Source organism: Typopeltis vanoorti, chromosome 4 (genome assembly GCF_054136105.1).
Source record: "Typopeltis vanoorti isolate ZY-2024b chromosome 4, IOZ_Tvanoo_1.0, whole genome shotgun sequence".
Classification (NCBI taxonomy): domain Eukaryota; kingdom Metazoa; phylum Arthropoda; class Arachnida; order Uropygi; family Thelyphonidae; genus Typopeltis; species Typopeltis vanoorti.
The window spans coordinates 166915807-166929357 of NC_143552.1; the positions used below are offsets into that span (position 1 = coordinate 166915807).

General features: G+C 36.0%; 1 protein-coding gene across 1 annotated transcript in view; it reads left to right on the top strand.

Annotated features, from left to right (window-relative positions):
• LOC150107826 (Fanconi anemia group J protein homolog) overlaps nt 1-13551 on the top strand; it is a 463872-nt gene that overhangs the window by 193812 nt on the left and 256509 nt on the right. The window contains exon 12 of the mRNA XM_090391581.1: nt 2568-2703. Coding sequence (XP_090247707.1) covers nt 2568-2703 — 136 coding nt within the window. The remainder of the gene's footprint in view (nt 1-2567; nt 2704-13551) is intronic.

A 13551-nucleotide genomic window follows, 5' to 3' on the forward strand; every position in this document is an offset into this window, starting at 1 on the left:
GGCTTATCTCTCTTACATTTCTCTCTTTCTCTGTCAGTCAGTCCATATGCTGATTTACTTTCTAGAAACTTTTGATATACTTTTTTATTTTCCATAAATTGCCACTTGGCCACAAAAAGGCCAAGTGTTAGGTACGTAAATCTTACATTCAGTACCATGAACCACAACAGTATCGCCTAGTTATATTTATTTATTTTTTTGAATAATCAGGAATTTTACTGAGTCTGTTAATGGTGTAGTAGTGTTTTTTGAAAATGATTCTTTTATTATAATTTTATATTGTGTACCAGTACTAATGTACATAGGCAAAAATTTACAACTAATAAATATCTTTTGCTTAAGTTTAATTTTCCATCTTTAATTTTTGTAGATATAAAACTCAAGTTAATCCAGTTAAGTGTTCTCCAGTGTAGAGGAATTGTTACACCTCTAAATGGGATAATTGATGGCGCTTGTACTTATTATTCAATTCATTCAACTCTTGCATTTATACGCTTTACATCCATATTTTTGTGGATCTAAAAAGATATTGTTGGCAGGTGGTGAAGTTAAGTCTCGTAGTCATTTTCTCTTTGCTGATGACTGAGACCAAATAGTCAAATTGTGTATTAAAAAGAATTTTATGCAATGAATTCATTATTGCTTGATTATCTACCTTTCATGACATGAACTTAATGGTGGGAAGTGGCAAAGGGAACTCATCCACAAACTATAAATTATAGTTTCTGCATGTTTCAAAAGTTAGTTTATGATAAATTATTATTAGGGTAGACTTTAAAGTGAATAAAAGTCAAGCATCTCTCAGATGTGAACTGTAGACTAAAATACACAATCATTATTCAAGAAAAAGTGAGAGTTTGAGAACAGGAACCAAACCTTGGAGATTCAATGGCAAGCCCCCAAAGAAAACATTGACTGATTCAGCCAGAGAGGCATGTGGTGAGGTTGTCTGCAAGAATAGAAAAATGAGAACTTCATGGGACACAGGAAGTTAAAGAGGCAGTGAAAGAAAAGAAGAAAGCATATCGAAAGTTCTTGGCAAATAAATCAGCTTGTGCTCTTAGAGAATACAGAGACAAATGTAAGCAAGCTAAACACGTTGTAAAACTAGCTAAACAAAAGTCATGGGAAGACTTCAGTAGGAACATAGAAAATAAATATCAGGAAGGTGGCAAAATATTCTAGAGACTGTTAAAAAAGTTCAGAAATGGAGGAAAAAGTGCTGTCAATGGAATGAGAGATGATAAAGGTGACATGAAAACTGGAGAAAAATCCTTGATATATGGAGTAATTACTTCTAAAAATTGCTGAATGAAACGAGCACTGACAGCACAATGATAAAAAAAAAAAAAAAAAAATCACCGAACAGGTATGCAATCAGGAATACATATCCATACTTGAAGTAGAAAAAAGCCATCAAAAGCCTGAAATGTGGAAAGGCAGCAGGAGTAGATGATATTCTACTAGAAATGCTCAGGCATGGAGGTATAAAAGTGTTGCAGTGGCTGCAGTGCATAGTTCAGAAGGCCTGGACAGAGGAACAAATTCCAGATGATTGGAGCAGATCTCTCATAGTATCCATCTTTAGAAAGGGAAATAAAATTGATTGTAAGAATTACACTCCCTACTGAGTGTTCCTGGTAAGATTTATACAAGTATACTTGAGAAATGGTTGAGAAAGATTGTCTAAGAGATGCTTGGTGAAAAAAAAAGCTGCATTCTGGCTAAATAGAGTCTGTCGAGATCAGATTTTAACTTTATGACAAATAGTTGAGAAAACTTGGGAATCTATTATTATTATTATTCGTGACACCCCCAAGGAGTCCGAAGACTCATCACGGGAGGTCTCCATCACTACACTGAACCTCTACTACCTCTCTACATCACTACACATACAACTGTCTCCATCACTACACTGAACCTCTACTACCAATCATCTCCATCAACCCCATCTACTGCCCACCACCACAACTAGTATTTTTTTGTCTGTAAATTGCGTGTGTTGTGAAGGGCCGATTTGTCTGTATTATGCGGGATGAAAAACCAGAGTTTCTGGGAGAAAAAACCCTGCTAAAATTTGGGGAATATATCAAAGAGCTGTTCAAAATGCTCTAGTTATATAGTGTAAGTGGGAGAGTCTGTATTTAAGCAGTGAGTCATTAGTTAGAAATGAAGTTGGTATATGATGATGGTTTGATATTAAATCGGGTATGTGACAAGGGTGTACATTATCTCCACTGTTACTCATTATGTATATAAACTGATATGAAAGAATTTTGATAACTTCCTATCAAAATTGTTGATAGGAAGTTAGTAATGATGTAAGTTTTTCATGTAGTACTATCATCCTGTATACACTCCTTGAGGGTACATGTCAAGAATTTGATGATGACGATGACATTTATTTTAGCACATTAGTTTTCCGATAATAATATACCAGTAACGTAATTGTACTTGTATTAATTAATGTACCATCATATTTTGTTTTATATTATTGTTTTGCTGATATTTATATTAAATACTTTTATAATATTTAAGATACACAATGTTATTCTTCTATTATTTAGTTGGATATCAGAATTAAAAACAACATCTTTATCTTTGATGAAGCTCATAATATTGAAGATGCTGCTCGAGATGCAGCCAGTATTACTGTTAAGCAGGTGGAACTTCTAGAAGCTACTCATGATCTAGAGAGAATGGGTATATATAAAATATTTGACTTTTGTGTTATTTACTGTACTCGAAAATGATTCTGTATGTTCAGATCAAAAAATTTAACCCTCCCCCCTTCTATATTCATTGTGTTTTCTTCATCTGAACATTCTGTGAAATTATTTGGTTTCATAATATGAAATTCTGTCATGTTATTTTAAAATTTCAGGAGTATGATAATTACTGTTGCTAATTTGTCATCCTATTTACAGAATATAAATTTTAAATTAAAAATAGTGATCTGTTTTGTGGTTTAGTAAAGAAAAAAAATCATATAAAGAATTTCATATCAGTTTTTGTGATTTGTTTTATTAAAAATGCTGAATTTTTGTTTTATTTTATTTATTTCACTAAATGTTAAAGGTGAGAATTATTTTGTGTTAGGAAGGTATTCTTGAGTCTCCATAGCTTGGTCGGCAAGCTCTTTGGTCATTTGGAGAAAAACAATAATAAATAAATAAATAAATAACAACTTAGACGAGCAGTGTTAAGGAGGACAATTTCCACAAAGAGCACAATGATTACCTATCATATCTGTTGAGATTAATATGATATAGCAAGGTTTCACAGCTCTTTACATACTGTATGTGTCCTCATGGTACATGGCTACTTTCGTTCAGGAATAGTCTCAAAAGCCAATAACAATCTGGACTTAAAGATTGTTATTGGCTTTTGGTATTTAATGCAATTTTTATGTTTTTTATGATAAACAGCAACATATTTACTATATCTGCTGATTTGGATAAAGTACGATAAACTTAACAGATACAAGGGATTGAATAAAGAGCCTATTGGCCAATGGGGAGAAGTCTCTCCTCCACAGAGCCTAGAACAGAAGCAGTAATGTGGATAGGGTGGAAGGCCACTTGAATACTAACAGACTTGAGTATTTTTGAGGTGCATTAATATATACCTTTTAACATATCGGGTGGCAATAGTTGAGTCTCCTGAGAGACTGGAGAGGAAAAAAATCCTGTAGTTGTTTATGCCTTTGTTAATGAAAGACAGAAATCTTTAAACAAGAAAGTGGAATTGACATATGTGATTTGATATGCACGTCATGCTTCCTTGGCTGAATTAATGTTTTTTAGAGTCCCTACTAAATCTCCAAGATTTGGTTCTTGTTTTCAGACTCTTTCATATTCCCTCACCCCCTTTGATTATCATTTGTATATATGAGTCCACAGTTGCCCTTTAATTCTTTTAAAAACTCTCTTGCATATTTTTCTTTTCACTATGATATTCACTGCTCAAAACTAAATGGTGTCCATTTCAAATCACCTGTATACTCTTCTATCCTGAACCAGCATGTGTATTTTTGTGAGATATCAATAACAATAGTAACACAACCAATAAGATTTTTCTTATGCAACATCTGTTATGAATTATTGTCAAAGAATGGGCAAAGTGCCAGCCTGGCTGGCCAAGTGATTAGCCTACCAGCTCTCTAACCATCAGGCTGTGTTTGAATTCCACTGCATGCATGGATGTTTACAATTGTTTTGTAGGTGGGGAGATGAATTTTATTGCCTGGTGTGAGACTATAGCTCTGCTTATTGTAGGTCTGAAATTCCATTTTTGGTCTATAGACAGGATTTCTGAATTATGTAGAAAAATAAACAATACAGAAAAAATAAAATAAAGAATTAAAAACACTTTCACCACCCATTATACCTTTTAATGGGTGGGAATTACAAAAAAAAAAAAAAAAAAAAAATCAGATTTCTCAATTATTGCATAGCAGCCCAAGTAATTTGTATCTGCTGTACAGATTATAGTTTATAGAGATGGTTATTATCGCTAAAATTAAAGAGACTCCTTCCTCTGTACTACAGTTCTGCAAAGTGTAGTCGGTGTTGGTCCTTGGAAAGAAAAATTATTGGTCTTGGATAATATTCAAATATTGCATGTGGTCAACAGGGGGGGAAATCAAGCTGTACAGTAAAAATAATAAGAAATTAAAACACACACACACAAAAAACAACAACTACATGCTTAGTCTAGCACATTGCCTAATAAGTATTAGATACAGAAAAGAGATATTTTTACTGGTGTAACAAATCTGCTTATTTCATTTAGCAAACTACACACAGTGCATGTGTATCCCATTATGGATACACATGCATCCATAATGGGCTGCAGATAATTTTACTGGGACAAAAAGGTTCCTAGTTATGTAAAGTTTGGGAAACATTCTCTGTACCAACTTAATAATGCCAAAACATTTTAGTCTTTTTAAATAGATATTATTAAGAGGGACCTCCAGAGAATCAGGGGACTCATCGAGGAAGGCCATATACTACATGCATCAGCTGTCATACTTGTTTCTGAATTCATTCACACTGCTTGCACACACAATATCCAATGGCAATCTATACCAATCATGCACCATTGTATGAGAGAAAAATCTAGCTCTCACCCCCCCTCCCTTCTTAGCAGCATTCATTCTCGGCTTCCAAGGATGCCTTCTTGTCCTTTCCCCATAAAATAAAAAAATTCTATCAACTGAAATCCTGTATGACCCTTTTATAAGTTTGAAAGGGTCATACAAGGTAATATCTAGTCAACTCATGGTGAACATGTCATGACTTTATCAGTTGGATTGGTTACATTAGGCAGTACATCTCTATAGAATTTTTAACACCGTTTGTTGATTCCAAGTGAAAACATATGATCTACTGGTCAATTGTTTTTCCCTTATCTTATTTATATAAAAATCCTGATTTCATCATTACTTCTAAAACTAAACGCATCCTTTCATTTCATATACTTTCATTTCATTCCATTAATGTATGTAGGTTTACATAATATTCCTTCAAACACAGCTAATAGACTTTGATTTAAAACCACACAAATCCTTTAGAGATCTATACCTTCATATCCTAATGTATCTTTCTCTAGAAAAAGAATAATTTCATCAATACAAAAAGCTGACAAGGGGTGCTTAAGGGTCAAAGCTGTATAACTGAGAGGAGACCTCCACATAGCCTTTAAAGGAATGCGGAGAACCGACCAGGGCTTCTGACCTAATGTCCAATCCTCACCTTCTCGTGGTGCACCCTGTTGGGTATCTACTTGGATACTGAATGGACGAGGATGGGCTGGTAATTTGGGATTTAGCCGACCAAATTGTATTCTTATTGGTTAAACCAAAATATAGAATGATGGTACAACATGACAAAATTTCATGCCGGCTGGGGCGTCGCCCGGTTAAACAAGGCTCCCGTTGTTTTCGCCAGGGAACCAGGGTGAACAGCGAAAAGTCAGCTACTGGAACAAATCTGAAAATAAACCCCAACTCAACATCACCAGAGTTAAAGATCGGTACTATCAACGTAAGAAGCCTGAATGGCAAAGAAATGGAGCTAGCTGAGGAATTAGATAAGTACCAGATCGACATAATAGGGGTGACTGAAACAAAAAAGACCAAAACTGGTGAGATCTTTCTGAGCAATAAATACAAAATGTTATATTCAGGCAATGACAATCAAGGAAAAGAAGGAGTAGCCATAGTATTCAACACAAAATACGAGGCTAATCTTCTTGAATGGCAGTCAGTCTCAAGTAGAGTAATGTGGGCAAATATGAGAATGGAGAACTGGACAATGAGACTTATTTGTGCCTATGGTCCCACAGAAGATTCTACTAAGGTAGAAGTGGAGGAATTTTTTGATGCTTTAGAAAAAGCAACTGACACAATGAAAAATGAAAAGTTGGTCCTTGTTGGGGATTTAAATAGCAGAGTAGGAAATGATTGTGAGACATACAAAAATATTTTGGGAAAATTTGGAGAAAAGAGCAAAGCTAATAATAATGGCAAATATCTGTTGGATTTTTGCTCAGGACATGGACTGGTTATTACTAACACCATGTTCCAACATAAAAATGTGCACAAATTCACATGGAGAGAAGAGGATAGGAATAAGAAAAGTCTCATTGACTATGTTATTGTTGATAGTGATGTTTTCTCCCTGGTGCAGGACACCAGAGTGTACAGAGGATTTGAAATTGGAAGTGATCACTATTTAGTCTTGAGCAGGATAAAATTGAATTTCATATTGGAAAGAAGAACATGTAAGAAAGTTTTAAAGCGAATAAAAGTTGAGCAGCTCTCAGATATGAACTGTAGGCTAAAATACACAAAGATTATTGAAGAAAAAATGAAAGAGTTTGAGAACAGGAATCAAACCTTGGAGATTCAGTGGCAAACTCTGAAGAAAACATTGATTGATTCTGCCAGAGAGGCATGTGGTGAGGTTATCTGTAAGGATAAAAAAATCAGAACTCCATGGTGGACACAGGAAGTTAAAGAGGCAGTGAAGGAAAAGAAGAAAGCATACCAAAAGTTCCTGTCAAATAAGTCAGCTTGTGCTCTTAGAGAATATAGAGACAAATGCAAGAATGCTAAACACTGTGTAAAACTAGCTAAACAAAAGTCATGGGAGGACTTTGGCAAGAATATAGAAAATAAATATCAAGAAGGTGGCAAAATATTCTAGAAGTTGTTGAAGAAGCTTAAGAATGGAGGAAAGAGTGCTGTAAAAGGAATTAGAGATGATAAAGGTGACATGAAAACGGGAGAAAAAGATATCCTTGAAGTATGGAGTAATTACTTTGAAAAACTGCTAAATAAAACAAGCAGTGATGACAGCCCAGTGGTAAAAAACACTGACCAGGCATGCAGTCAGAAATACATATCCATACTAGAAGTAGAAAAAGCCATCAAAGGCTTGAAATGTGGAAAGGCAGCAGGAGTAGATGATATTCGACCAGAAATGCTGAAGTATGGTGGTATAAGAGTCTTACAGTGGCTGCACTGCATAGTTCAGAAAGCCTGGACAGAGGGACGAATTCCCGATGACTGGAGTAGAGCCCTCATAGTACCCATATATAAAAAGGGAAATAAAACTGCATGTGAGAATTACAGAGGTATTTCCCTACTGAGTGTTCCTGGCAAGATCTATGCAAGTATACTTGAGAAACGGTTGAGAAGAATTGTGGAAGAAAAGCTTGGTGAAGAACAAGCTGGATTCAGGCCAAATAGAGAGTGTCAGGATCAGATCTTCACTTTACGACAAATAGTCGAGAAAGCATGGGAATATAACAAAGATCTGTATTTAAGTTTTGTCGATCTGGAAAAGGCATATGACAAGGTGCCAAGAGAGAAGCTATTCAATACGCTGCAGTTATATGTTGTCAATGGGGCATTATATCAAGCAATACTTAGTCTTTATTTGAGTTGTAAGTCAGAAGTTAGAATTGAAGGAAGTACAGGAAGATGGTTTAATGTTAAATCTGGTGTGAGACAAGGATGTACATTATCCCCTCTGTTATTCATTATCTATATGGATAACATTATGAAGGAAAGTGGTATTAAACATGATATCAAAATTGGAGATGTTAATGTCAGCTCTTTGCTTTATGCAGATGATGTTATACTTCTAAATAAATCTGCTACAAGTCTGCAAGATTCTCTGACTAAATTGAATAGCTGTTGTAATAGATATGGCATGAAGGTCAGCAATAAAAAGACAAAGACAATGAAAATAGGCAGAATCATTGAAAATTTCAACTGTGTTGTGAATGGAGAACCTGTGGAACAAGTAAAACATTTCAGCTATTTAGGCACGATTTTTACTGAAGATTTTAAATTAAATATAGAAATAGACAACAGAATAAGCAAAGCTGGTATGGTGGGAAGTCAATTGAATAAATTTATATGGAATAAGAGAGAAATTAGTCGGAACACTAAATTAGCTGTGTACAAGACAGTGTTCAAACCAGTTTTAACTTATGGATCTGAGAGCTGGGTCAGGAGTAAAACACTTGACCAAAGACTAGAGACCACAGATATGAGAGTCCTGAGAAAGATTAGAGGCATGAACAGATGGCATCAATGGCAATATCATATTAAAAACGAGGATATTAGGAAAGAACTTGACATTGTCAGCATCCAGGAATGTGTTAGCAGAGCTAATCTCAGGTGGTATGGTCACTTAAACAGAATGGGCGAGGAAAGATTAGCAAAACAAGTGTTCTCTGCCAGGTTGGCAGCAAAACGACCTAGAGGAAGACCAAGATATAGGTGGATTGATACTGTACAAAGTGCTTTAGACGATAGAAATATAAGATCTGATAATGTTGGAGTCTTGACAAGTAACAGACTGATTTGGAGGAAAATTGTAGATAGGAAATTAATAATGATGTAATTTTTTCATGTAGTACTATCATATCCTGTACACCCCTTGAGGGTACATGGCAGGAATTTGATGATGATGACAAATTGAATACTGCAAGAAATTTATATTTTATTGCTCCGTGACTACTATACATACCATTCCCTTTTTGATGATCCATTCTTTACTCAATTATTCAGACTTAATTCATAGATGATATTTCTTGTTGGAATAATGAAATTAAAAAAGAAGCTAAATTTAACAATGTCACCCTCATTGTATGGTTGTTCTGCAATCTGTGATAGATGCATTTGGTTCTCCCTGCCACAAAATTGCCTAGCATCTTTTTAGCTTGTTATTATCATCTTTCATCAGCAAATCTCCATGTATGAAATATACTTTAAAATTTAAAATAAGATCTTGGAGATTCATCTCACCTGTCTGCAGTTATTATTCGTCTTGATATAGTTTCTCTTTTCAGTAACATTTCTTTAGATGAAACTTTGGAAATACGTTAGCAAAAGCAGAACTATATTTCAGTTTTGTGTAATCCATTTAGCTGCTTCACTTGTCAGCACAAATTTAATTTTATCAACAAATAGAGGATATGGGAATTCCCTGGCTAATAATTTTTCTTTTTCTTTCATGTGAGTCCTGTCCATGGGAGGTTGTATGTGAATATGTAGGATGACTACTGTAGAAAGGCTAATGATTTTAATTTTATTATTAAACTTTTTTTTGTATTTTTATTTATTTTTACACTGTATGGAAACCTTGCCCTAGGGACCAAATGTGGAACTTTTTCAAGTCACTTTAATCCTCCAATAAATGGGAGGGCAGTCTCACATGAAACAATGAATTTAATTGCACAGTCAAGAAGTTCCACAAACATCCATGCCCATCAGAAGTGCCACAAACATCCATCACTCAGTTAACCAAACAACCAACTGTTTCATGGAACATTTCAAAGCATTTCTACTTCAAAATACCTATTATCATCAACAAGATGGAAGACTTAAGTGAAACCTATGTTGGATGATACATTCATGCTCAGTCTCATCACTATCTTTGCCAAATTTCTGGCACCATTAGAACTCTTATCCATAGAGTTCATTCCCTTTTGCTTCATTGAGGCTTTGTTGATGCAAGAAATACAGTATATCAAATGCACTTTCCTATAGTCGTATAATCCCTATTGTCACTTATGGCTTTGTTAATGAAAGACTGGTTTCAACAAGTCTTTTGTTAATGCCATGAACAACTATAGGGTTTCTCTTTCAGTCTGTGAGGAGGAGGAGGAAGTCAATAATGTTCCTTTCCCACATGTTAAATGCTATATCATTTAGTTTCTCAAAAATAATTAGGTGCATTAATTCCTCTAACCTTCCACTCTGTTCACAAGCCTGCTTCTATGCTGCAAAGGACAGACTTTGGCTAAATCAGTAGATCTGAGTTATTCATGATGAGGAACATTAAAACAACATTAAATGTCAGGAGTCAAAGCATTCCACATATACTGGCTGCTGAATTTGAAGCATTTATGTAGATATTTGTAAACGTCACTTATGCAGCATATATGCAAAATACTTGGTCACTTGCATCACTGCATGTTTAGTCAACTATTTAAATGCTGCTGTCAGTAATCATCAATAGTGTTGATCACAATGAGAAAAACAAAGGACCTTTCAGAGTTCGATAAAGGGCTTCTTGTAAGTGCCTATCTAGCTGTATCCATGATTTTGAAAATAGCAGAGCTGACAGGTTTCTGAAAAGGAGAGATATCCAAGGTGTTTAATCAGCGGAAAAATAACCCACACGTCTTGTTTAAGAGGTGTAGCTGTGGTCCTAAGACAGTCTGTCAGCAACAGAATAGTTTGAGAAGACTTGTTTGGACAAACAGAACTTCCTGTGTGCAGCAATTGACCAAAGCAGTTAATGAAGGCTGTTCCCATATCTTACTGATCTACGTCCAGGGAATTTAAGAGAATCAGTATTGGCAGTTGCATGCTTATTCTGTAACCAGTGATTTTTGCAAAGAACAAGAAAGTCATGGTACACCTTGTTTTGTACTGACAGTAGACAGAGAGTTTGGTAGGAGCCCCATGAAGCATTAAACCCAATCTGCCTTGTAAACATAACTAAAGGTTCTGGAGGTGATGTCAGATGTGGGGCATGTTCTGTTGATATGAAATGGGTAACCTGATTTTGCGAGATCTGGTGTCTTCTAAGGAATATCTGAATGTTGTTGCTGATCAAGTCCATCCTGCAATGCTAACTTCTTATCCAGCAGGTAATGGTTGCTTCATGGATGACAATGCTACTGTCCCTCACGCAAGAATTGTTCTGCAGTGGTTCAGCAAGCATGATGAGCTTTTCACATCTTGTGAAAGTGATCTGTGACACACCAGCAAGCACATCCAAATTAAAAACAGTGATTATTAACAAATTCAAGGACACTTGCCCCCAATTTCACACACATGCTCGACCTGACTTAACATTTATCTAGAGAGAACAAGGACGTCATCTTCAAAGACAACTTGAAGAAAAATGCTAAAATGGGAACAACAGTTGGATCATTGACTACAAACAATTAAATTAGTGCAAAAATCAAGTGACACCACTTGTAGGTCACCATGGAGCTCATAGAAAATGTGCAAGACCCTTGCAGTCAAATATATGCCCTTCAGAATTGTACATCCACTTCACTAATATCCGTGGCCTCAACTTCAGCCTTAAAAGTGTCCACTGCCATCTTCAGCCTGTCAAACTCCTCCACCTACTCTTTTTTTTGACAGAAATTCAATTCCTGATGGCATTCCTCCAATTGTCCTCAAGGTTTGTTCACCAGAACTGACTCTTATCTTATGCTGCCTGTATATACTCTCGTACTCCACTAATATCTATCCCACAAGCTGGAAATTGGCCTATATTCAACCCATTCCAAAGAAGGGCAACAAGTCACTGCAATCTAACTACCACCCTATCTCACTCACCTCAATCCTATCTAAGTTAATGGAGAAACCATCAATTCCCAACACCTACACTACCTTGAAGGCACCCAGCTAATAAACGACCCCCTCAGTATGAATTCCATTGCTGTTCAGTTAACAGGAGATCTACTCATACATCACCCATCCATGAACAAATGCCATGGAGAAGTTTGGTGAATCTCAAGTGGTTGCACATGATATCTCCAAAGATTTTGACCAGGTCTGGCATAAAGGCTTACTAAGCAAACTCCCATTTAGACTGTCTCAAGACTTCTCCACTTGGAATGTTAGCTTTCTGTCTGGATGCATACTATGTGTGATGGTAGACTGTTCCTTATCCTCTCACCCTCCTATTAATGCCTTGGTACCACAAGGTTCTATTCTCTCACAACCCTCTTTCTTCTGTATATCAATGACCTACTTCATTTGACCTCCAATCCAATACATAGTTTTGCAGATGACAGCACATTGCATTCCTCTCTTTCATTTGATAAACCTTACTCTACACAGCTCGCTTCAATCTACAGAACACCAGCCACCACTGCCCTCAATTCTAACATCCAAGCCAGCCTCCAATGGGATTCTGATAACCTCGCCAATTTCATTGCTAGTAAAACCCAGTTCTGTCTTATTTCTCACAAAAAAGAACTGTTTTCTCCCGGTATTATTTTTAATAATACTGGGAGAAAATTTTCAGACAGGATGAGATTTCTCTTCTTGGAATTACCCTTACATCAAGCCTCTCCTGGCGTAAACACATCACAACCATTGCATCCTCAGCTTCCATAAAAACTAAGATTTCTCTTTCATTCAAGATGTTACTTCACCTCTGAACAGCTGTTAATCTTATACAAATTTGCCCAGCTATTGAATACTGCTCTCACATTTGTAGTGAGACTCCTAAGTTGGTAAGGCTCCCTCTTACCAACTCACTTCTTCCACTTTCGCACAGATGTTTGGTTTCTGCAACATGTGTATTCTATAAATATTTCCATGGCAAATGTTCATCTGAATTAGCATCAATAATTCAGATGAATATTTGCCTAGTACTCACTCAGTACTAAGCTCATTGGAACATGTCCAGCTCCTGGCCAGCATCCCTTCACAGTATACCTTGAAACCAACAGAACAAGTTTCTTCTCCTCCTCCTTCACCCCTACTACAGGCTTTTAAATCAAATGTAAACAAGTTTCTCCTTTCTCAAACCCACTACCCATATACAGTACTAATGTACTATAGGTTGATCAACTAACCTCTTGTGTATGACCCCAACATAAAAAAAACAAAAAACAAAAAAAAAACAACCTTCAGTATCTTCCTTGGCTAACACAAAGCACGGACTGTACCTCATCGAGAATGTAGGGATATGTTAGAAAAACAGATCTGGGAGGACTGTTTGGTGAGCACCTGGTATGTTGTAAATGTAGATGCAATCCACCAAGTTGTGGAATCTATGCCAAAACTGTATATGGGCTGTAATTTTTGTTAAAGGCGCAGTCAAACACGATCATAAATTATTATTATAATTACGGCTATTTTGCCTGCTTTAGTTTAGGAGTGCCCCTTTTTAAATGTCATTGGCTATTTACTCACGGATTCTTAGGGCATTGTAGATGTAAATTTACCAAAAAGTATATGTGTAGCATAAGGAAGAGAAATTTACACCTACC